Source organism: Mobula hypostoma, chromosome 3 (assembly GCF_963921235.1).
Source record: "Mobula hypostoma chromosome 3, sMobHyp1.1, whole genome shotgun sequence".
Lineage (NCBI taxonomy): Eukaryota > Metazoa > Chordata > Chondrichthyes > Myliobatiformes > Myliobatidae > Mobula > Mobula hypostoma.
In genome coordinates, this window is record NC_086099.1 from 186,609,875 (window position 1) to 186,636,290 (window position 26,416).

The 26,416-nt window shown below is 42.4% G+C and overlaps 2 protein-coding genes across 3 annotated transcripts in view; one reads left to right on the forward strand and one right to left on the reverse strand.

Annotated features, from left to right (window-relative positions):
* The window catches only part of enkur (enkurin, TRPC channel interacting protein), a 30,478-nt gene extending 22,002 nt beyond the window's left edge, over positions 1-8,476 (reverse strand). Inside the window, exons 1-3 of the mRNA XM_063042397.1 lie at positions 8,360-8,476; positions 4,094-4,239; positions 2,276-2,496 (exon numbers count right to left, since the gene is read on the reverse strand). Coding sequence (XP_062898467.1) covers positions 2,276-2,496; positions 4,094-4,239; positions 8,360-8,436 — 444 coding nt within the window. The 5' untranslated portion in view covers positions 8,437-8,476. The remainder of the gene's footprint in view (positions 1-2,275; positions 2,497-4,093; positions 4,240-8,359) is intronic.
* A 148-nt stretch (positions 8,477-8,624) lies between these two features.
* Positions 8,625-26,416, forward strand: part of LOC134344448 (threonine synthase-like 1) — a 134,736-nt gene continuing 116,944 nt past the window's right edge. The window contains exon 1 of one of the 2 annotated variants that reach the window (XM_063044261.1): positions 8,625-8,672. The gene's annotated coding sequence lies outside the window, so the exon portion shown is untranslated. Of the gene's footprint in view, positions 8,673-21,066; positions 21,105-26,416 lie in introns of those variants that run through there. The other variant, XM_063044259.1, reaches the window with a different exon arrangement.

Below are 26,416 nucleotides of genomic sequence, written 5' to 3' on the forward strand. Positions count from 1 at the left end.
TATATTTATGTATGGAATGATCTGTCATCATGGCAGGCAAACAAATGCTTTAATTTATCTTGGTACGTGTGGCAATAATAAACAGTACTTGGTTCCACAACATATTGTTCCAAGACATTGCCCTGAAAAATACAATGAACTTGCCATCGGCCATCTATCACTTTGATTTGTCTCATTTATGGGATTGTTATAATTACTCATGTATAAAGTATTACATTTCTTGAAAACTTAAATATTTATTTATACTCTGCCTTAGGCCAGTTTTGTTCGAGAGCATGCAGACTATTTCCACCAATTTGCTACCAGCTAAATTGAATCTATATCTTCATTTTGAGATGAGGGATCAACAAAAGGGGCAAGGTTGTAGGGAGAGCATGTGACTTAAATTATCTGAACTTGCAGGCCATCACTTGTACTCTAGTGCAGAGATCTAAAAAACATCTTCTTTTAATATGAACAGGAAAGTTACATATATTTAATAACTCTTACTTCAGTGGTTGATAAGTTGATGGAGAAGATCCTGAGAGGCAGGATTGATGAACATTTGGAGAGGCATAATATGATTAGAAATAGTCAGCATGGCTTTGCCAAAGGCAGGTCATGCCTTACAAGCCTGATTGAATTTTTTGAGGATGTGACTAAACACATTGATGAAGGTAGAGCAGCAGATGTAGTGTACAGTATATGGATTTCAGCAAGGCATTTGACAAGGTACCCCATGCAAGGCTTATTGAGAAAGTAAGGAGGCATGGGATCCAAAACTGGCTTGCCCACAGAAGGCAAAGAGAGGTTGTAGACGGGTCATATTTTGCATGGAGGTCTGTCACCAGTGGTGTGCCTCAGGGATCTGTTCTGGGACTCCTACTCTTCGTGATTTTTATAAATGACCAGGATGAGGAAGTGGAGAGATGGCTTAGTAGATCTGCTGATGTAACAAAGGTTGGAGGTGTTGTGGATAATGTGGAGGGCTGTCAGAGGTTACAGTGGGACATTGATAGGATGTAAAACTGGGCTGAGAAGTGGCAGGTGGAGTTCAACCCAGATAAGTGTGAGGTTGTTCATTCTGGTAGGTCAAATATGATGACAGAATATAGTATTAATGGTAAGACTCTTGGCAGTGTGGAGGATCAGAGGGATCTTGGGGTCCGAGTCCATACGATACTCAAAGCTGCTGACAGGTTGACTCTGTGTAATGTTACTCAAAGCATACGGTGCATTGACTTTCAGCATTCATAGGATTGAGTTTAGGAGCCGAGAGGTAATGTTACAGCTATATAGGACCCTGGTCAGACTTGGAGTACTGTGCTCAGTTCCGGTCGCCTCACTACAGGAAGGATGTGGAAACCATAGAAAGGGTGCAGAGGAGATGTACAAGGATGTTACCTGGATTGGTGAACATGCCTTATGAGAATAGGTTGAGTGAACTCGGCCTTTTCTGCTTGGAGTGACAGAGGATGAGAGGTGACCTGTATAAATAATGAGAGGCATTGATCGTGTGGATAGTCAGAGGCTTTTTCGCAGGGCTGAAATGGCTAGCATGAGAGGGCATAGTTTTAAGGTGCTTGGAAGTAGGTACAGAGGAGATGTCAGGGGTAAGTTTTTTTACGCAGAGAGTGATGAGTGCATGGAATGGGCTGCCAGTGACGGTGGTGGAAGTGGATTCGATAGGGACTTTTAAGGATCTCCTGGACAGGTACATGGAGCTCAGAAAAATAGAAGGCTATGGGTAACCCTAGGTAATTTCTAAGGTAAGGACATGTTCGGCACAGCTTTGTGGGACGAAGGGCCTGTATTGTGCTGTAGGTTTTCTATGTTTCTATGATTTTACTAAAAGTAATCTGTAATGTGATCTGTAAATGATCCACTGATTATCTGCCAAAACGTTATAAATGTTTTGTATAATATGTACTGGAAATTTCTAATTTAATCCCAAATAGATAAATTGAAATCTACCATTGGATAATTTTCTTCAACTATTTCTGGTTGTAGGATGTTGATTATGCAATTTTCTAAAATTGACTAAAGTATAGTGAAGAGCTACATTTTAGGTACCGTATGTGACAGATATAAGGATTAAAACATGGTTTTGGATGAATGGAATTTAAATAATTAGAAGAATTTTCTGTTAGCAAGTTAAAAAATGTGGTGCATGACACATGCATAAACATTCCTTTACATATGATAAAAGACTCAAAACATTGCTCTGAAAGCTTCAAAAGAAAAGAGCAAATATTCTCTTCAGTCCATAAACGCACTCATTAAATCAGCTTTCTACCTTTCTGTACAGGAGGGTTGGAAGAAGCCCTGATGGTTCCAATAAGTTTTTATTTCCTCTCCTGGTATCGACATAGATGGGCACAGGTTTCTTCGGCACTGACATCTTGACTTCAGCTACATTGGCTTCAATAAAATTTTTTTTGGTCTGGAGTCCCATAAGTGGCTTTTCAGATGGAATCGAGGTTTTTATTCCATCCACAGGGACTTTGTAAGGTTTTCCTGTGGAATTAAACATATTAAATTCTTGAGATACTTTTTAATAAAGAATTCCTTGTTACCGCATCACTCTATTGTGCAATCCAGAATGAAATAATGGGTTCTTCCTTCTACTTGCTAACTGAAACTGATACCCATGGAAAATATGCACAAATTCTATTCTCCTGTATCCCAAACAGGGGCAATGATATGTGCACCAAGCTTGCAATTATTCATCCTCTGAAATGAATGCACAGAAACCATTGATTTGGCATTCCTAATTTTTTGCAAGCTCTGCTCAATCAGTTCTTTGATAAATCAGGATTGTACCCAAACTTGTGTTAAAAAATACAAAGTTTACAAGATGAGTTGTTACCAGTCTTTCCTCTCACAACAGATGGGGCTCACTAGATCTCCCTCTCCTCCTGGAGAAAAGAAATGAGAAATTGCATTTGAAAGCTTGCACTATAAAAGCTATGTGCATTCTTCATGATGCAAAGAAGGCCAGAAAGAGATTTTGCTGATGAATGAAAATTCATGGCAGTTCTAGACAGGGCAAATAGTGAGAAGCTATTCACTATTAGCAGATAGCTGTAGGATTACGACACAGATTTATAGTGAAAGGTGAAAGATATAAGGGAATTGTGAGGAAAAATTTATTTTGTAAAGACTGATGTTGTTCTGGAACAACATCTAGCTCTAGCTAGGGGGGAAAACGCACTAAGCAAAATAATAGGGCTGAAGGCCAAGAAATACTCTGAACCTCATGGTCTGCAACCAAGGACCTTAATAATTGACTGTAAAACTGGCAGATGCATTGCTTGTAACATACCAAAGTCCTTTGGATTCTAGAGGGGTCCCAGAGGAATAGAAAATCACAAATGTAGCTGGAAACTGTAGGCCAGTAAGATCAATTGTGTGTAATTACTCAACGTCTTTTAATTTTAATTTAGTCTAACATGGTTTTGTATCTCATCAAAGACTCCCTGAAAGTCCAACCAACACTATAACATCTGGTTCATGCTATTCTATCCCACCAATTACAATCTCTAAATGTTCACACATTTGTCAAACATGACTTCCCATTTATAATTCCATGTTCATCCTGGCCAGACTTATTTATATTAACACTTATGAATTATGAATTCCAGGATTGTCCTTATCATTGATGTCAGGCTAATTGGTTAAGAGCTTTTCAACTCACTTCTTTCTTAACTACAAGAGTTACATTCACTGCTTTCCATTGTATGGAACTGTTCTAAAATTGTTACAATTTTGGATGGTGTCAGCCAGTACTCTGGCATATCCAGGGCCACCTTCTTTAAAACATCAGGCCCTTCATCGAATACAAGGCTCAGATGAAACTTAATTCTATGAGTGTCTCACAAATATTTGTTTATCTTCATGGAAGGCACACAAAACTTGTATAAATGATGCTCAAGTTTCAGAAAAGCACAGTTGAACTAATCTTCTATGTCAAAATGATTTAACCTTTCAAAAGAGAAACTGTGTAGAAGTATGTATTGAATGTCATATTGAAGCTAGTAAACCCTTTATTTCACTTGCTACATTTTAATATTACAAATTATAAAATGTTTTATTCTATTTTACAGACGCTTACTTTCTGGTAGCTTTTGTTCCTTGGAATGCTTCAACAGATGATGCTTTGGGCAAGGAGGCTCAACCTTAGGTAAACCCATTGTTTTGTGTGAAGACTTCTTACTATTCCATTCATCTTGTACCATTTTCCGTTGTTTTGAAAGATACCTCAAAAAAATAAAACTTGTAAAATACTTTTGAGTCAAGGCAGATGAACAAAGAAACTAGCTATTATTTTGGTATAAGAACTATTTACATATTTTCTAAAAGAGTTGCAGGTAGCTTTCCTATGTCCAATGTTCTTGAAATGATGAAGCTGCATGTCAGTGCAGAGAATGGAATTACTTCTGAGTATTTCATTTTCATAGCCCTCTTCATACGGCATCAGATGTCATAAAAGAGAAAGTTGCCCATTTTTAGCACCACATCCACCACTGACGCACCCTCGATGTGGTATCCCATCTGCAACATCCACATGAAATGTTGCTGCAGAAAAGCAGCATCCATCATCAAAGATCCTCACCACCCAGGACATGCTCTTTTCTCACTGCTGCCATCAGGTAGAAGGTACAAGAGCCTCAGGACTCACACCACCAAGTTCAAGAACAGTTACTACCCCTCAACCATCAGGCTTTTGAACAAAAGAGGATAACTACACTCATTCTACTGTTGGTGTTCCCACAACCAATGATGTCACTTTAAGGACTCTTTATCTTGTTCTTTCATACACTTGCATAGTTTGTTGTCCAATGATCCTGTTTAAAGAGATTGTTCTATAGATTTGCTAAGTTTGTCCGCAGACAAAGAATATCAGGTTTGTTTGTGGTGACGTGTATGTACTCTGATAATAAATTTTACTTTGAATGTTGAACTTTGAAGATGCATTGTAGACATTTTCAATATGAGCTTCCAAACTTTGTCATCTAGCATTCTGGAGAAAGGGCAGCAAAGGTGTGATATCACCATCCCCCTCCAAGACCATGACCAGTGGGGAGCCCAGTTCCCCTCCAAGTCATACTCCATCCTAACTTGGAAATTATTTCCAACTTGCAGCATTGTTGGATCAAAATCTTGCAAATTCTAACTTACCAACACTGCAGGACTGTCTTTATCATAAATCAGCTTTTCAAGGGGGCAGCTCAACACCAGCTTCTCATGGGCAGTTCAGAATGGATAATAATACAATTGATTCTGGTTAATTGGAACACATTGAGACCACTACATTTTGGCCCAAAAAGCTGAAACTTTGTGGAAATAGTTAAAAAAGGTATAAAAAAGGCAAACTGGGTCGGAAATTATGTATTTAAATGAAATAGCGAACAAATTGGAATACTACCAGTACTACAAAAATAACTATAAAACTGTGTATTAATTCCTAATAGTTATCGACAGAGAAATTCATCCAGTGTTTGATGGAGTGCTAGTAACACACACAAAATTTTGATGGAGTGTTCTTTTGACTGTAAATGAACAAAACCAGTGCAGAGACCTAGTGCAGATAATGGACTGACTACCTAAATGCTTTAAATGACTGCATCCTCCAAATCTTCACTTTCGTTGTAAAATTCAGGGTGATTGTTGATACCTTCAAATTCTTTGTAGTTCCTAACTTGCTGGAGAAGTGAAAGCATTTCATCTTTACTCCCAGCCATTTCCGACATCTCTGAGCCTGAATGCTTGAAATTGCAGTGAGCAAAACAGCTCTGAATTGTTTTATTGCTTATTTCTTGCCAACTATCAGTGACAAAAATCACTGCTTTTTGAATAGAAGCTCACGCAACTGGTGCTACTTAAAAACAGCAAAACAAGTGCATGCTACTGACGCTTGTTAGAAACTGTTTGGCAACAGTCTCCTGTCCAAATTAAGTGGCAATGTGTCTCAAACAAATGAAGGGAATCTTGGCTGTTTTATTGATTAGTTTTTGTTCTTTGAGAGTTGTCCCAAATAAGTGGCTGTCCCGATTAGCTGATAGCCCAATTAACCAGAATCCACTGCATTGGCCTTGTCACTAAAATGCATATTCCATTAAATTAAACAGGATTAGGTACTCGTTAGAAAATCTGAAAAAATTATGGAGCCATTTCCAAACTGTTCTGATACTTAGCTGCCGTCAATTCCAGTCTAAGAAATTTATGTACCAATTGTTCTGAGAAATCTTTTGTTTTTGAAGAACTGAAACATTGGGTCTTCTAAAAGAATTTGGTGCACAAAAGATAAATACCAGCCTGATCAAACTGTACCAACAAATTCTGGATCCATATTCCAGAAGCCATTTGCATACACCTATAGCTAGAGATGCACAATCCTCATCAGATGAAAAAGTAGTAATCTATAAAGGATTCAATATGCCACCAAAGCCGTGAAGGAATATGTCGAATGTTTCATCAACTTCACTGGTGCCATTAAGAAAAGTAACTGCTGAAATTGTTAGCACTTGCTCCAACATGCAAGTAATTTGCAGCAAAGCTAGGGCTGGAAAGTGCACTGGAGACTCTTTGACTATCACAAGGTTACAATAGTACCTACATTTAATTAGGTAGAGGTTTATGGTGAAATGGAGAAAGTTTAAAGGAGATGTGCAAGGTAGTTGAAGTTAGGGGAGGTGATTGAAGTAGATGCAATAGCAACATCAAAGAAACAGTTAAACAGACACTTGGACAGGTAAGGAACAGAGAAATGCAGACCATGTGCAGGCCGATTGAAATACTTTAATTTAGCATCATAGTCAGCACAGGCACGTAGGGCTAAAGAGTCTGCTCCTACTCATAATGGTTGAGACCTGAAGTCACAAGAGAATAAATATTCTTGGATCTTAGCAAGACCAAGCTGCTGGAGGAACTCAATGGTTCAGGCAGCATCTTTGGAAGCAAAGGTATAGTGAACAATTCAGGTCTAGACCCTGTATTAGGAGAAGGTACAGTATAAAGGGCAGACAGTTAGTGAAAAGATGTTCAGGAGCTGGGTGAGACAGGATTTGGTAAGTGATAGATGGATCCAGGCGGCATGGGGTTGATAAACAGATGGCGGGGCGGGGGGGGGGGGTCAGGTGAAAATAGCAACACAGGCTGGGAGATGATTTATGGTGCAAATGTGTAATACGGAGATGATTTAAAAGGAAGGTAATGGGGTACTGAGTTGATTTAGTATGTGGGTGACAAGCAGAAGGAACCAGGTGGGGGAAGGTAAAGGAATTGTTGAAGGCAGGTGGGGGAATGAAACAATATCTCATATTCTCCAATTTCAGGTACACTGCATCCTTTCTGTTGCTTCCTCTTCCTTTCTGGTCCTACAGCATATTTCCTTCTTTCCAAGCACTAGCCCCTCCTACACTCCATAGTCCCTAGTTAGTTAGAGCTTTATTGTCATTGCCGAGGACAACGAGATTACAGTGCTACTCCATTCCACGCAAAACAGCATACTGGCATTTCAATTACTGAAAGCACAATGACTAAATTTAAAATAACATCTGAGTTATTTAGACCGACATCCAAGTTGCAACTGAATTAAAAATAAGCAACTCTAAAATAATGCACGATAGCCCGGAGGGGGGGGGGGCTGTTTTTTTCAGGTCTGGATGTCCGTGCTGAGATGTTTCTGTATCTCCTGCCAGATGGTAGGAGATTGAACAGGTGATTACTGGGGTGGGATGAGTCCATCACAATTCTTTGCGAGCCCGCCATAGACATTGTGAGTTGCAGATGGCTTCCATATCTGGTGGTTATGTCCCAGTGATGTTCTGTGCAGTTTTGATCACTTGCTGAAGAACTTTTTGGTCAATCTTATTGCAGCTTGTGTACCATCATGGTATTTATTTATTTATTGAGGCACAGTGCAGAATAGGCCCTTCCGGTCCTTCAAGCTGCGCCACCCAGCAATCCTAGCCTAATCACAGGACAACTTACAATGAACAATTAACCTACTAACCCATAGGTCTTTGAAATGTGGGACCACCAGGAGGAAACCCACCAGTCATGGAGAGAACATACAAACTCCTTACAGATGGTGCTGGAATTATCTTTTTACAAAATCGTTGAGACTTCTTTGAACATAGAATAGAAATTCACAATTTTCTCCACCGTGTACTATCATCAAGTTGCATTCCAATCCAGTTTGACTGGACACGTTATAAGCACAACTTGGAGACTTTTGATATTAATCGCCTTCCCACCTTTTACCTCTACGATCACGCCCACCCTCCACTTCCCTCCAACTCTCTCATTCCCACCACCACCTCCTCACTTGGCACATCCTTCTGTCCGAGCCACCCAGTCTATGGATAACACTCACTTGAGCCGGTGACGGGGTGGCTCTTCGGCACGGGGCAGTAGGTTGTAGATGCACTCGCTCGAAGCTGCCTCGTCCATGCTGGTACGAGGTAACCTGTTTAGTGAGTGGACAGAGACCGAACGCGTTACCACAGAGACCGTCACTAACAACAAACCGCTTCCATGGAGCGTCACTTCCGTTCTGGAGACTCGATGTATGTGATTGGTTAACGCAAGTTCCCGGGCTCCTGGCGGAAGGTGACGCAGAGTTTGACAACCAGCAGAATGGGGAGAGGAGCAAAAGCATGTCGGAATAGCATAAATGAATAATAAAGGTAGGGTATTGGAGTCATAATGCGGAGCAATGAAGAATTAGAGACAGGATAATAAAACTACGCGTAACATGGAGAGTAGTAAACGGTGACAATGTGAGGTAATAGCGAGTGTAATATAGAAGAATAGGATCCAAGATTGTTTAATGTCATTGCCTGTACATAGTGTAAAGAAGAATGAAATAATTGTTACTCCGGATCCGATACAGCACAAAACCCCACAAAAGATAAAGAACATAATAATACCACTAATAAAACAATAAATATAAATACATAAGGCAGCTTATATACAGTACATAGATTGATTGTATGTCCAGAAAATGACGCTAGGCGGTACATAAGGTGAATGACAGGAAATTATAAAGTAGTGGCCCAGTTAGAGGGTGGAAGTGTTGATCAGTCTTAATTTTTGGGGAAAGTAACTGTTTTTGAGTCTCGTGGTCCTGGTGTGGATGTTGTCGCTTCCTCTCTTATGGGAGTGGAACAAACAGGGTGGGTGTTAACGATGGTACCGATCTGTCTACATGCCCTTGATGCCGAGTAAGCTGGTGTTGGTGATTCACTAGGCAATTTTAACTACCCATTGTAGAGCCTTCCTGCCCACAGCAGTGCAGTTTCTGAACCAAGCAGTGATGCAGCTTGGCTGGATGTTCTATTGTGCATCTGTAGGATGACATGAATATGAATGTGTAAGGCTGGCTCTCTTCAGCCTCCTCTCAAAGTGGAGGCATTAGTGAGCTTTCTTGGCTGTGTAAGATGTGTTCTGGAGACGTAGGTTGTGGGTGATGTGGGGCAATAGAGTTGAATGCCTCAGTGAGGTTCAGAAAGAGCACTCTGACATAAATGTCCTTGTTTCTTAGGTATGTTAGGGTCGGGTGCATGACAGGTGCTAAGGCATCTGTTGTGGAGCAGTTCTGTCGGTAAGTATATTAGTGAGTATCCAACGTGGCAGGAATGGAGTTTTTGATATGTGCCATTATCAGCTGTTCAGAGCACTTCACGATGACTGGTGTCAGTGCCACTCGGCGGTCGCCATTTAGCTCTGAAGGTGAAGAGTTCAGGGATGATGGTGGCTGATTTGAAGCATATGGGGACAGCAGCCTGGATGAGTGAAGTGTTGAAGGTGACAGTGAAGACCTCAGTGAGCTGATGTGTACACTCCCTGAGTACTCGGCCTGGGATGTTGTCTGGCCTGGATACTTTAAGGGGTTGTCTTGCTGCAGGGCCCTTCTCACATCTGCTGTTGTTACAGAGAGTGGCTGCTCATCTGGGAGAGAGTTAGCTATTGTGGCTGCAAGTGTGTTGCATGACTCAAAGTGTGCATAAGAGTTGTTTAGAGCATCAGGGAGGGAGGTGTCACTGCATAGTCAATGCTGTTATTCCTTGCATAGTCAGTAATGCCCTTGGCCCCAGCCACATATGCCAGGGTTTGTTATCAGACAGGTGTTCCTGAATTTTTTGTGCACAGGCGTCCTTTGCCCTCTTGATGCATAAGACGAGGTTTCTCCTGAATGCTCAGAGCAGGGACAATTGACAATCTTATATTACAGAGATCTATTACTTCATAATATAGTTATCTCCATACTTGTCCCCACTAATGCTGTAATATAAATATAATGGAGAGAGAGATCAGAATCAAGTTTTCTATGACTGGCATATGTTATTAAATTTTATTTTTATGTGGCAGCAGCAGACTGTAAATTGCAGTAAGTATATATATATATATATATATATATATACACACACACACATACACACACACACACACACACACACACATACATACACACACACACACACACACACACACACACATATATATACATATATATATATATAGTAATTAAATAAGTAGTGCAAAAAGAGAAAAGAGAAGTAGTGAGGTAATGTTCATGGGTTCAATGTCAATCTGATAACAGAGGGGAAGAAGCTGTTTCTGAATCGTTAAGTGTGTGCCTTCAGGCTCCTGTACCTCCTTTCTGATGGTAGCAATGAGAAGAGGGAATGTCTTGGGTGAGGGGGTCCTTAATGATGGATGCTGCCTTTTTGAGGCATCGTTCCTTGAAGATCTTCCAGATGCCTGGGAAGCAAGTGCCCATGATGGAGCTGACTGAGTTTACACCTTTCTGCAGCTTATTTCAATCCTGTGCAGTGCACATCCCCATTCCAGATGGTAATGCAGCCAGTTAGAATTCCCTCCATGGTACACCTGTAGAAATTTGCGAGTGTCTTTGGTGACATACCAAATCTCAAACTCCTAATGAAATATAGCTGCTGTTGTGCCCCCTTTGTAACCATATCAATGTGTTGGATAGATCCTCAGAGATGTTGGCACCCAGGAACTTAAAATTGCTCACCCTTTCCACTTCAAGTCCCTTGTTAAGGACTGGTGTGTGTTCCCTCATCTTACCCTTTCTGAAGTCCACAATCAATTCTTCGGACTTTCTGCATGGAGTGCAAGGTTGTTGTTGTGACACCACTTAACAGCTGATCTATCTCACTCCTGTACCCTTCTTATCACCATCTAAAATTCTGCCAACAATAGTTATGTCATCAGCAAATTTACATTTGAACTGTGCATCTTAGTGCAGTGGGCTAAGCATACATCCTTGAGGTGTGCCAATATTGATTATCAGGGGGTTGGAGATGTTATTTCTGAACCACACAGACTGTGGTTTTCAGGTGTGGAAGCTGAGGATTTAGTTGCAGAGGGAGTTACAGAGGTCCGGTCTTGGAGCTTTTTGATCAAAACTGTAGGAATAGTTGTGTTAAGCGCTGAGTTGTAGTCAACAAGCAGCAGCTTGATTCAAGTATTAGTATTGTAATAAAGTAAAGGCATCGGTTAGTCTTGCGAGACCATGGATCTGCACCTGGAAAGTCTTCGCTCTCCAGGGCACAGGCCTGGGCAAGTTTGTATGGAAGACCAGCAGTTGCCCATGCTGCAAGTCTCCCCTCGCCACAACACCAATGTTGTCCAAGGGAAGGGCATTAGGACCCATACAGCTTGGCACCAGTGTCGTCGCAGAGCAATGTGTGATTAAGTACCTTGCTCAAGGACACAACACGTTCCCTTGGCTGCGGCTCAAACTCACGACCTTCAGGTAGCTAGTCCAATGCTTTAACCACTTGGCCATGTGACCACAGTATTGTAATGGTGATCCAAGAACATGTGAAGAGCTAGTGAGATCGCATCTGCTGTAGACCCATTGTGGTGATAGGCAAATTACAGTGGGTCCAGGTTCTTGCTCACACAGGAGTTGATTCTAGCCATAACCAACAAATCAAAACACTTCATCGCCATAGATGCGAGTGCTACTGGATGATAGTCGTTAAGGCAGCTTACCCTGCTCTTCTTGGGCACTGGTATAATCATTGCCCTTTTGAAGCATGTGGGAACTTTCAACAATATCAATGAGAAATTGAAAATGTCTTTGAACATACCGCTAATTAGTTGGCACAGGTTTTCAGAGCCCTACCAGGTATACCATCAGGTCCTGTCGCCTTGCGAAGGTTCACCCTCTTGCAAGACATTCTGATGTTGGCCTCCAAAACAGAGGTCACAGGGTCACCAGACGCTGCAGGGATCCTCCTAACTGTAGTTCTATTCTCCGTCTCAAAGTGTGCATAAAAGGTGTTGAGCTTATCTAGGAGTGAAGTATCACTGTTTTGTGGGAAGTAATGGCCTGCAACCCCTGCCAGAGTTGATGTGCATCTGATTCTGCCTCAAACCTCGATTGGAATTGTTCATTTGCACTTGAGATAGCCCTCCATAAGTCATACCTGGCCTCCTTGTATAGTTCCTCACCACCAGACTTGTATACCATCGATCTAGCCCTCATCCTGACTCATCCACAGCTTTTGATTTGGGTACGTCCAGTTTATTCTCATAGGCATACACTTATCCACATCGGTTTTAATTAAGTCAGTGACAACTGTGGCACATTCATTCAGACGACAATGAATTCCTGAATACTGTCAGTGCACTGACCCAAAGCAGTCCTGTAAGCGCTTCTCTGCCTCTTCGTCCATTCCTACTTGGTCCTCTCTACAGGTGCTGCAGTCTTCAGTCCCTGTCTATCGCTCAGCGAGTAGAAGTACAGACTTTCCAAAGTGAAAGTGGGATGGTATGGTAAGCATTTTTGAAGATAGTATTACAGAGGTCTGGTGTGTTGGCTCCTCTGGTTCCCACAAATGATACATTTGGTGATAAGTATTTGAGACTTTTTCAAGCTGCTTGGTTAAAAATCCCTTATGTTGGGGAATGCACCAGCATGTGCTGCTTCATGCCTGTTGGTTACGTTGATCAGTTCATCTAGAGCCTGTTTGACATCGGCCCGAGATAGAATGTACACCACAACCAAGATGATGGCTGAAATTTCCTGTGGCAGATAAAATGAACAACACTTGATTGCCAGATGTTCCAGATGCTGAGTGAGCAGGACTAGGACAGAACTGCCATGTTTGTGCATCAAAAGGAGTTAATCATAAAGCATACTCCACCTTCTCTGCCTTTGAAAGACTCAGCAGTCCTATCTTGGTGGTTAATCATGAAGCCAGTGAGCTGTATCACTGCGTCTGGAATAGCGGAGGATAGCCAAGCCTTAGCAAAACATAAAACACAACAGTGTCTGATATCTCTCTGGTACATCAATCTTGCTCTGAAATCTGGATTTTAAATTCCAGAGATTGTATGTTTGCCAGCAGAATAGATGGCAGAGGAAGTCAGAACCCTCTTCTCTTTAAATGAACTTTTAATCAGAGCTGATGGAAATGTTCCATCGGAGGTTAATTATAAGCGGGCAATAGAGATGGTGAGATAATAGACTAGCAGAGAAAAGTGTGAGAGTAACAGAAAATGTTAAAACAACAGGGAATAAGACAGAGCAACAGACGATAACAGAGAGAGTACAGTGACAGTCCTAGGAGAGAGAGTACTTGAGATATAATAACAGGCAAAGTAATGACATAATGGAGGCTGAGTGCAGTAGAGGTAGAGAGAATGAGGTGGAATTATAGATAGCAATGAGACTGAAACAGATTATTAGAAAGCTCGACACAAATAAAAAGAGGGTTTATAATAGTGATTGAATGTAATGAGGACTTGAGAGGAGCAAACTTTAGAAGTAGTATATAATATGCTGATACAACTATTGACTTAATTTAGTGCTACATATTAGTTATGAAATTATTGGAAAGATAGTATTGTAAAAGTCTGAAAATTTGATATGTTTGTAAATCTTGACAGCTTGACATCATAGAACAGTACAACAAAAGAGAAGCTACTTTAGCCCATGATGTTTGTACTGACCATGATGCCAATCTAAGATAATCACATGGTCCATATCCTTCTATTTCCTGCTTACTCACGTGTTTGTCTAAATGCCTCTAAGTACCTTTTTATCTGCTTTTACCACCTCCCTTGCAGCACCTCTGCCTTGCAAATCTCATTTAAATTTTCCCTCCCTTTCCTTAAACATATTGCCCTCCAGCATTTAATATTTTCACTTTCGGGGTGAAAAAAACACTGAAAAATTACCCTTTCTGTCCCACTCATTAGTATACTAATCCTTGTTGTCTGCAGAACTGCATGATTGGCTATGTATCACTGGGAGCAGCCAGAGCAGGGTTTAGAAATATGGATAGGTTTGAGACCAGAAGCAGAGTCCAGAGTGAGGGTCAGACATACAGCTGGTGCCAGGCTTAGGAGTATGCATAGGTTTCAATGTTTTTGACAAGCTCAGTCTCACTACTTCTCTGTCCTCCCTTTAGACTTACCAGGGCTTATTTTTTCACTTTAAGCTCAAAAGGTCCATGGCAAAATGTATTATACCACCATGTACTCTGTTTAAAAAGTGAAATACAAATTATAAGTTAAAATAGACTGAAAATCCATTAGACTGGCCTCAAAATCCTGAGGCTGCCAAGTTATTGGAGTTTTATTGTAATTGGAATAGAGATCGGATAAAAATGAGGATTAGAAGAGATCAAAGAGAAAAAAGAAATAGTTGAAGAGAAATAATGGAACAAGAGAGAGATACATGGACAAAGGATTTGAAGTAGATCATAGCTAAGTTCGTCTCCTCCATTTTCAAGATTCAATTTTCAGCCTTTACCTTCTCTCACTACCTTTGTGACTCCTTATTTATTGGGAACATTTCTCAAAGAGCCATGTTCCTGCTTTTCTGCTTATGGTTTGCCCATCACTCAGGCTGACAATTTGTGAAGCCGGCACTTGGTTATAATGTTAAACTTGATTGATTTTCTTGTACTAAGATTAATCACAGGTTTGAGACCATTTTTGGAGCTGACAGTATACTTAATGTAGGGAGTTTATGGAGGACTTATGGAGGACAGCTATAGTGGACTTTTGTTGGGAATGCTCAGGAAGAGTGCAGAACAGGATTGGAATAAGGCTTGTGAAAAAGCCTTTTCAAAATTAAGACAGCTTGTTGACTTGTTCCCAGCACTTGCTTCAGGAATTATACAGCCAGTGCTAATGCAGGTGACTTTTAGAATGTACTAAATGATAGCTCTTGCTTCTCGGGTTCTGAGAGTTGTTGAGAAGGGGTAACACATACAAAATGTTGGAGGAACTCAGCAGGTCATAATGGAGATGAATAAACAGGCGACGTATCAGGCCAAGACTCTTCATCAGGAACGTGCTGCAGGGATGGTGGTAGATCTTGATTTTAACAGACACAGTGTTCCCGAGCTGCCGAGATCCTCTAGCATTTTGTGTGTGTTGACCAAGATTTCTAGCATCTGCAGAATCTCTTGTTTTGAGAAAGGGTATTCAGTTTATGGCAGATATTTATTAGCCACCATCTGAGCGAATAACCATTTTACAACACAATCTATTTTCCCTCCTTCCCTATCAACCTAGTTATTGCTGGGTAGTAGAATCGAGGACAGATGGTATTAGGTTGAAATGAATGGATAAGAGTACTTGGGCACCATGATGGACCTTTGTGTTGAAAGTGATGGAATTATTAGTAATGGTTCTGCTGAGCCAATATTAGCAACAGACATTGACTGTAACTGTTTCCAGACACACTCCAGGAAACTGATGTGGGGGATTAGATGAAGTCACATAGGTGTAGACATATTTGAACACCTAGACGAAGGATCCCAAAGTATAGAATGTAAAGCTAGCCTGATGGTAGCCTGATGGTTACCAAAGTAAATTAAAGCATTCCACATTAATCAGGGGAAATTGGCTCAACTGGGAGGTAGCCTGAGCCTGGTTGGTTATATACAGCCTACTGTGCAGGATTGTGAGGATGGTGCAGAAGATGAATTTAACCTTTTCTTTAGAAAATCTATTCGGGGAGGTGTATCAGAGCAGGAAAAGCAAACACACCTTTTGGGAAGAACAAGTATAGTTCAAGCGAAGAACGACTGACAGAGACATGTTTCTCTATCTTGTTGACAGTAATTACAGAGTTGTATTGCAACACATTACTCTGTTAATTCCAGTGTCGTCGTGGTCGTCGTGGCTATCCCTCGAGGTTGAGGATGATGGTCTTCATTCTGAAGAAGTGGCCCACAGAGCGAAGACGCCTGTGTGTGTATTTGTTTAATGTGTACTTGATGTTGCACTCAGTCGAAGCAAGCAACTGAGAAGAAGGGAGTGGAAGAAATCGGGTAGAAAAAGTCAGTTTTTTTTAAACACTGCTCGGGGAGAAGGGTCTGCACTGCGCAGGAGCGCGACGTAGTGCGCCAAGGTTTAAAAGCAGACCTCCATATACAGTGGCCATAGTTGTAGCGGCCATCATCGGAGTGGACTGAGTCAGAGTGGGACGGCTTTGGCTCAACAGGCTTCAGCGAGAACAGGCAGAGGCCAGGGTAGGTTCTGGTAAGTTTTTTGTTCAGATTGTTTAGTGCAGTGAGAATGCCAGGCAGGATGTTGGAATGCTCCTCTTGCAGGATGTGGGAAGTCAGAGAGCCCTCTGGTGTCCCTGACAACGGCACCTGCAAGAAGTGCATCCAGCTGCAGCTCCTGACAAACCGCATTAGGGAACTGGAGCAGGAGCTGGATGACCTGCGGATCATTCGGGAGAATGAGGAGAGTATAGATAGTAGCTACAGGGAGGTAGTTACACCAAAGGAGCAGAGGACAGGAAATTGGGTTACTGTCAGGCGAGGGAAGAGGAAAGGGCAGGCAGAGCAGGGTTCCCCTGTGGCCATTCCCCTCAACAACAAGTATACCGCATTGGATACTGTTGGGGGGGATGACCTACCTGGGACAAGCTGCAGTAGCCAGATCTCTGGCACTGGGTCTGGCTCTGCAGTGCAGAAGGGAGGGTGGAAAAAGAGGAGAGTGGTAGTGATAGGGGATTCGATAGTTAGAGGTGCAGATAGCAGGTTCTGTGGTCGTGACAGAGAATCCAGGATTGTTTGTTGCCTCCCGGGTGCCAGGGTCAAGGATGTCTCTGATCGCTTGCATGACATTCTGAAGAGGGAAGGTGACCAGCCAGATGTCGTGGTGCACATTGGTACCAATGACATAGCAAGGAAGAGTGAGGAGGTCCTGGAGAGTGAGTATAGAGAGGTTGGTAGGAAGTTGAAAAGCAGGACCTCAAGGGTGGTAATCTCAGGATTGCTACCTGTGCTAGGTGCCAGTGAGGGTAAGAATAGGATGCTTTGGAGGATGAACGAGTGGCTGAGGAACTGGTGTAGGGGGCAGGGTTTCAGATTTCAGGATCATTGGGACCTCTTCTGGGGCAGGTGGCACCTGTACAAGAGAGACGGGTTACACTTGAACTACAGGGGGACCAATATCCTTTCAGGGAGGTTTGTTAGTGCTGTTGGGGAGGCTTTAAACTAGATTTGCAGGGGGATGGGAACCAGAGTGCCAGAGCTGACAATGTGGCTGGGGTGAAAATAAATGATGTTAAAAGTTCAAGCAAATCCGCTGGTAGAAAGGTTGCGAGTTGTGGTAAAAATCTTCTGAGGTGTATATATTTCAATGCTCGGAGTATTGCGGGGAAGGCGGATGAGTTGAGGGCGTGGATTGACACGTGGAATTATGACATTATAGCAATTAGTGAAACTTGGCTACAGGAGGAGCAGGACTGGCAACTTAATATTCCAGGGTTCCGATGTTTCAGATGTGATCGAGGCAGAGGAATGAAAGGTGGGGGAGTAGCATTGCTTGTTAGGGAAAATATTACAGCAGTGCTCAGGCAGGACAGATTAGAGGGCTTGTCTACTGAGTCCCTATGGGTGGAGCTGAGAAACAAGAAAGGTATGGCCACATTAGTGGGATTGTATTACAGACCACCCAATAGTCAACGAGACTTGGAAGAGCAAATCTGCAGAGAGATAGCAGGCAACTGCAGGAAACATAAAGTTGTGGTGGTAGGGGATTTTAATTTTCCATACATTGATTGGGACTCCCATACTGTTAGGGGTCTAGATGGTTTAGAGTTTGTAAAATGTGCTCAGGAATGTTTTCTAAATCAATATATAGAGGGACCAACTAGAGGGGATGCAATATTGGATCTCCTGTTAGGAAACGAGTAAGGACAAGTGACGGAAGTCTGTATAGGGGAGCACTTTAGTTCCAGTGATCATAACACCATTAGTTTCAATTTGATCATGGACAAGGATAGATCTGGTCCTAGGGTTGAGGTTCTGAAATGGAAGAAGGCCAAATTTGAAGAAATGAGAAAGGATCTAAAAAGCGTGGATTGGGACAGGTTGTTCTCTGGCAAAGATGTGATTGGTAGGTGGGAAGCCTTCAAAGGAGAAATTTTGAGAGTGCAGAGTTTGTATGTTCCTGTCAGGATTAAAGGCAAATTGAATAGGAATAAGGAACCTTGGTTCTCAAGGGATATTGCAACTCTGATAAAGAAGAAGAAGGAGTTGTATGAAATGTATAGGAAACAGGGAGTAAATCAGGTGCTTGAGGAGTATAAGAAGTGCAAGAAAATACTTAAGAAAGTAATCAGGAGGGCTAAAAGAAGACATGAGGTTGCCTTGGCAGTCAAAGTGAAGGATAATCCAAAGAGTTTTTACAGGTATATTAAGAGCAAAAGGATTGTAAGGGATAAAATTGGTCCTCTTGAAGATCAGCGTGGTCAGCTATGTGCGGAATCAAAGGAAATGGGGGAGATCTTAAATAGGTTTTTTGCGTCTGTATTTACTAAGGAAATTGGCATGAAGTCTATGGAATTGAGGGAATCAAGTAGTGAGATCATGGAAACTGTACAGATTGAAAAGGAGGAGGTGCTTGCTATCTTGAGGAAAATTAAATTGGATAAATCCCCGGGACCTGACAGAGTGTTCCCTCGGACCTTGAAGGAGACAAGTGTTGAAATTGCGGGGGCCCTGGCAGAAATATTTAAAATGTCGCTGTCTACGGGTGAGGTGCCGGAGGATTGGAGAGTGGCTCATGTTGTTCCTTTGTTTAAAAAAGAATCGAAAAGAAATCCGGGAAATTATAGCCTGGTGAGTTTTACATCGGTAGTGGGTTAGTTATTGGAGGGAGTACTAAGAGACAGAATCTACAAGCATTTGGATAGACAGGGACTTATTAGGGAGAGTCAACATGGCTTTGTGCGTGGTAGGTCATGTTTGACCAATCTGTTGGAGTTTTTCGAGGAGGTTACCAGGAAAGTGGATGAAGTGAAGGCAGTGGATATTGTCTACATGGATTTCAGTAAGGCCTTTGACAAGGTCCCACATGGGAAGTTAGTTAGGAAAATTCAGTCGCTAGGTATACATGGAGAGGTGGTAAATTGGATTAGACATTGGCTCAATGGAAGAAGTCAAAGAGTGGTGGTAGAGAATTGCTTCTCAGAGTGGAGGCCTGTGTCTAGTGGTGTGCCACAGGGATCAGTGCTGAGTCCATTGTTATTTGTCATCTATATCAATGATCTGGATGATAATGTGGTAAATTGGATCAGTAAATTTGCTGATGATACAAAGATTGGAGGTGTAGTAGACAGTGAGGAAGGTTTTCAGAGCCTGCAGAGGGACTTGGACCAGCTGGAAAAATGGGCTGAAAAATGGCAGATGGAGTTTAACCCAGACAAGTGTGAGGTATTGCACGTTGGAAGGACAAACCAAGGTAGAACATACAGGGTTAATGGTAAGGCACTGAGGAGTGCAGTAGAACAGAGGGATCTGGGAATACAGATACAAAATTCCCTAAAAGTGGCGTCACAAGTAGATAGGGTCGTAAAGAGAGCTTTTGGTACATTGGCCTTTATTAATCAAAGTATTGAGTATAAGAGTTGGAGTGTTATGATGAGGTTGTATAAGGCATTGGTGAGGCCGAATCTGGAGTATTGTGTTCAGTTTTGGTCACCAAATTACAGGAAGGATATAAATAAGGTTGAAAGAGTGCAGAGAAGGTTTACAAGGATGTTGCTGGGACTTGAGAAACTCAGTTACAGAGAAAGGTTGAATAGGTTGGGACTTTATTCCCTGGAGCGTAGAAGAATGAGGGGAGATTTGATAGAGGTATATAAAATTATGATGGGTATAGATAGAGTGAATGCAAGCAGGCTTTTTCCACTGAGGCAAGGGGAGAAAAAAACCAGAGGACATGGGTTAAGGGTGAGGGGGGAAAAGTTTAAAGGGAACATTAGGAGGGGCTTCTTCTCACAGAGAGTGGTGGGAGTATGGAATGAGCTGCCAGATGAGGTGGTAAATGCGGGTTCTTTTTTAACATTTAAGAATAAATTGGACAGATACATGGATGGGAGGTGTATGGAGGGATATGGTCCGTGTGCAGGTCAGTGGGACTAGGCAGAAAATGGTTCGGCATAGCCAAGAAGGGCCAAAAGGCCTGTTTCTGTGCTGTAGTTTCTATGGTTTCTATGATTTCCAAGTCAAGTCAAGTCACTTTTTATTGTTATTTGACCATAACTGCTGGTACAGTACACAGTAAAGGCAAGACAATGTTTTTCAGGACCATGTTGCTACATGAAACAATACAAAAACTACACTGAACTACATAAAAAACAACACAAAACTACACTAGACTACAGACCTACCCAGGACTGCATAAAGTCCTGAAAACCGTGCAGGCATTACAATAAATAATAAACAAGACAATAGGCACAGTAGAGGGCAATAGATTGGTGTCAGTCCAGGCTCTGGGTATTGATGAGTCTGATGACTTGGGGGAAGAAACTGTTACATTGTCTGGCCATGAGAGCCTGAATGCTTCGGTGCCTTTTGCCAGATGGCAGGAGGGAGAAGAGTTTGTATGAGGGGTGCGTGGGGTACTTCATAATGCTGTTTGCTTTGCAGATGCAGTGTGTGGTGTAAATGTCTCTAATGGTGGGAAGAGAGACCCCGATGATCTTCTCAGCTGACCTCACTATCCGCTGCAGGGTCTTGCGATCCGAGATGGTGCAATTTCCGAACCAGGCAGTGATGCAGCTGCTCAGGATGCTCTCAGTACAACCTCTGTAGAATGTGGTGAGGATGGGGGGTGGGAGATGGACTTTTCTCAGCCTTCGCAGAAAGTAGAGACACTGCTGGGCTTTCTTTGCTATGGAGCTGGTGTTGAGGGACCAGGTAAGATTCTCCACCAGGTGAACACCAAGAAATTTGGTGTTCTTAACGATCTCTACGGAGGAGTTGTCGGTGTTCAGCAGAGAGTGGTCGTTCCATGTCCTCCTGAAGTCAACAACCATTTCTTTTGTTTTGTTCACATTCAGAGACAGGTTGCTGGCTCTGCACCAGTCCGTTAGCCGCTGCACCTCCTCTCTGTATGCTGACTCATCGTTCTTGCTGATGAGACTCACCACGGTCGTGTCATCAGCGAACTTGATGATATAGTTCGAGCTGTGTGTTGCAGCACAGTCATGGGTCAGCAGAGTGAACAGCAGTGGACTGAGCACACAGCCCTGGGGGGCCCCCGTGCTCAGAGTGATAGTGTTGGAGATGCTGCTTCCAATTGGGACTGACTGAGGTCTCCCAGTCAGGAAGTCTAGGATCCAGTTGCAGAGGGAGGTGTTCATGCCCAGTAGGCTCAGCTTTCCAATCAGTTTCTGAGGAATGATTCTGTTGAATGCTGAACTGAAGTCTATGAACAGCATTCGAACATACGTGTCTTTTTTGTCCAGGTGGGTTAGGGCCAGGTGGAGGGTGATGGCAATCCAAGAAGCACACAATACTTCACAAATCAACCAACTGATTCCAATGGCACGGAAACCACGACGATTGGAGCTGATGGATTTGTTGCAGCCTTCATCCGCCTTCACAGCCTTTGAGTTCGAAGTAACTTCGTCTGCCTGTTCCACCGTTGAGGTCTTGGTTGGATTGTTCTTTGTCAGGGATCTCACCCTCGACCGTACCGCCATGGCTCCATAGCTCCAGACAGCATTACTCTCGGGATCACAGGACCACACAAGCTTCTCCACCATGACAAGGTGACAATCCATGGAGAAGAATTCCAGTGTATTGGCTAACTGGATCCCATTGAGTCAAGAAGTTGTTTGCTCCACTCTGTAAGGATTGGAACATGGTTTCATTAGAATATAGAGACAATAGAGGCTTGAAGGATCATTACACCGAATAATTTGGCGGTGAGATTCAAGATTTACCAAAACCAACCAATAAATTAAACCAATCACAACAGCATTATTTTACTGAAGGGGATTAAGGAGGAGCTCTCTCAGATGGGGAGGGCTTATCATTAAGGGATGTTATGAAGAATAGTGAAATTCATCTGTGACTTGAAACTTTGTTATACATTCCGATTGTGGTGAATAGTTGGAATTGGTTTATTGTTGTCACATGGACTGCTCAGACAGATGAATTCATTGCACAGTACATTGAGGTAATACAAGGTTAAACAATAACAGTGCAGAATAAAGCGTATCAGCTACATAGAAAATACAGTGCAGGTAAAGAATAAGGTGCAAGATGATAATGAGGTGGATAGTGTGATCATGAGTCCATCTCATTGTGAAAGGGAATCATGCAGTAGTCTGAGAACAGAGGGGCAGGATCTCCTCGAGTCTGCTGGAGCATGCTTCAGGCTTTTGAATCCTCTGCCAATGGAGAGGCGAGCAGAGAGCATGACTGGACAGGTGGGGTCTTTGATTGTGCTAATTTCTTTACTGAGGCAGCAAGAAGTAAAGACAGAGTCCATAGGCAGGAAGCTGGTTTTTGTGCTGTGCTGAGCTGTGTTCATAATTCTCTGCAGTTTCTTGTGGTCACATGCAGCGCAGTTGCCTTTATGCTCCAGATTTTGACTATCCATATAACTGCTCTTGACAGCACTGTCATAAAACACATGTTCCTCATATTTGAATTTTGAACTAAAAAGCTTTCTATAAATCTTGACATACAGAAGCTGTGTACACATGACATGAGTTTAGCCTCATTTGACAGCAGAAAGTACTTGTTTTGTTTGTGCACAACTGCGTATATATTAAATAAAAGCACGCACGTGGAAGATGGCTTTAACTGGTGTATTAACATTGCAGCAAGAGAGAGAGAGAGAACAATGTGCACGTGCAGACAACAGTCTATATGTTGTGCTGGGGGTGGGGGGGGGGTCATTGCTCTAGAAGAAATAGATCCACACATTATACTTCCTCCCCCTTTAGATTATTGCAACATAAAGCTGTATATGTACATAACATTCAATTTCCTTTTCATAAACCCATATTCCAAATAAACATGCATTCACAAAAAACAGTCCATAACTAAGTTCACAGTTCTAAAGATTCAGTCTTTTGGGTGGTGCTCTGTTTCTTTCAGGTTAGCACCTCTTGACCTGTGGTGTGTCATTAGGTTTGGCAGGTGTCTTGTCAACGACAACTTTCTCATCTTGCCTCCAGGCCTGCGGAGTGGCATCAGGTTTGGTCAGTGTCTTGTCTAAGATAACGTTCTCAGTTTCCAGTGTCATGTTGCTGTCATGACATAATCACTGAGAGGTAAGTCTGATCACTGTACTGAGTCTATCTTGTTGGATGCAGTCGGCTCAGGTGTGTTCTTTGGTTGAGCATCCAGTAGCTGGTCTACGTGGTGTCTCCAAGTCTGATCTCCAGCATCCACTGTGTATATCAGTGGTCCAGTTCTTGTAGCTATCCTATTGGATGTCCATTTGTCATTTCTGTAATCATGCGCTAAGGTTTCCTGTCTAATATCGAAGCTCCTTGCTGCTTCACTTGGCAACTGGCTGAACTGTTTATTCTGCACTTCCCTCCATTGACCTGGTTTTAGGAGGTCTATGGGCGATCTCAGCTCGTGAACGGCACTGCAGCTGCTTGATTTGTTGTCTCATGAACAGAGTTCGAATACACAAAAAGGAAGTTGTCCACTTCGTGCTGTAGAGAAATGTCCTCCTTGTCCATTGCCTTATTGGACTTCTTGAAGGTTTGGACAAAGCTTTCAGCTAACCCATTCATTGCTGGGTGGTGAGAAGCTGACTTGCAATGTCTGATGCCATTTTTCTTCATGAACAGTCAGAATTTTTCTGATGTGAATTGTGGTCCGTTGTCACAATTTGTTTGGGTAAGCTGTTTCTGGTGAAGATAGTCTCCAGAGAGGAGGTGGTCTTTGCTGAGGTGGTTGACTTCATTGGTATAACCTCCAGCCAATTTGATAGGCATCCACAGCAATCAGAAACATGGAATCCATAAGTGGCCCAGCAAAGTCAATATGTATTTTTTGCCATGGTGATGATGGCCACTCCCATGGGTGTAACGGTGCCTGTGGGGATGCATTTTGAACTTTTTGGAATCCCAAACAGCTTTTTGACAATTTTTCAATATCTATTCCTGGCCAACGCACATAGCTCTGGGCAAGACTGTTCATCTTGACAGTGCCCAAATATCCTTCATGCAGATTTCCTAACACTCTGGTCAGGGCATGAAGGGATATGAGAAAAAGGCAGAAGATTGTGGCTGAGAGGAAAATTAGATCAGCCATGATGAAATGGTGGAGCAGACTCGATGGGCCAAATGGCCTTATTCTGCTTCTATATCTTATGGTCTTATGGAGAGGGGAACTAGTTACTCCATTAAAAAACGGTCAGCTAGTGTACCACTGAGACAGGAGTTGCGGTCAGGGAATGAACAGGTGATTCACGGGAGGTAAGTTCTCATGGGATCTGGAAACCTAAGGTTAACTCCCACCATAGCAGATGGGGATTGAAATTCAAGTAGCTGAATATACACTCAAACAAAAGGAATTCTGCAGATGCTGGAAATTCAAGCAACATACATCAAAGTTGCTGGTGAACGCAGCAGGCCAAGCAGCATCTATAGGAAGAGGCGCAGTCGACGTTTCAGGCCGAGACCCTTCGTCAGGACTAACTGAAGGAAGAGTGAGTAAGGGATTTGAAAGCTGGAGGGGGAGGGGGAGATGCAAAATGATAGGAGAAGACAGGAGGGGGAGGGATAGAGCCGAGAGCTGGACAGGTGATAGGCAAAAGGGGATACGAGAGGATCATGGGACAGGAGGTCCGGGAAGAAAGATGGGGGGGGGTGACCCAGAGGATGGGCAAGAGGTATATTCAGAGGGACAGAGGGAGAAAAAGGAGAGTGAGAGAAAGAATGTGTGCATAAAAATGAGTAACAGATGGGGTACGAGGGAGAGGTGGGGCCTAGCGGAAGTTAGAGAAGTCAATGTTCATGCCATCACGTTGGAGGCTACCCAGACGGAATATAAGGTGTTGTTCCTCCAACCTGAGTGTGGCTTCATCTTTACAGTAGAATATACACTCAGCTACTTATATACACCTCCAGTACTTAATAAAGTGGGCACTGAATGTAGATTTGTTGTCTTCTGCTGCTGTAACTGATTCACTTTAAGGTTTGACATGTTGTACATTCAGAGAAGCTCTTCTGCACACCACTGTTGTAATGCATGGTTATCTGAGTTAGTGTTGCCCTCCTTTCAGCTTGAAGCACTCTGACCATTTTCCTCTGACTTCTTTAAGTAGCAAGGCATTTTCACCCACCGAACCATCACTCTCTTGATTTTTTTTTTGTATTTTGCACCATTCTCTGTGAACTTAGACACTGTTGTGTGTGAAAACCCCAGATTAGCAGTTTCTGAGATAATCAAAGCACCCCATCTGGCACCTTCAAATATTCCTCAGTCAAATTCACTTGGATTCCATCTCTTTTCCAATCTGATATTTGGTCAGAACAACAATTAAGCCTCTTGACAATGTCTGCATGAGTTTATGCATTGAGTTGCGACCACATTATTGACTAACTAGATATATGCTTTTATGGGCAGGTGTACAGGTGTACCTAATAAAGTGGCCACTGAGTGTTTGTGTACCCTTGGGACCTAGCTTGTGCTGGTCCACAGAAATTGCTCCAATTGTCTTCCACTAAACAGGAGAGCTTTTCTCTTTAAGTATAGACACTCCCCGGGTCATGTAGGGGAGTGAGAACTGCCATTAAACCAAAGTTCTATTGGCTAAGATTGTGAACGTTGCAATGGTAGGTAAATTAGCTTCAGATCTTAATTTATGTTTTAGATTCTAGTTCGAATTAGTTGGTTTGTATAGTTATGTACTGCAGAACAAAACATGATAGACTATGAGAATTGCTGGATTACAGAATGCTAGACTAGAGTTCAGCCAGTAATGGTAATCAAGAGGTGACGAGATTGTTAAACCACATCTGGTTTAACAGTACTTTACACTAATTGTCATGGCTATAATTTGACTTTTGACTGACCACAGAGTGTTGATTACACTCTGTCTTTTTTCATTTTAATGGAAATTGGGGGTGGACAGTAGCTCTCTGCACATTCAA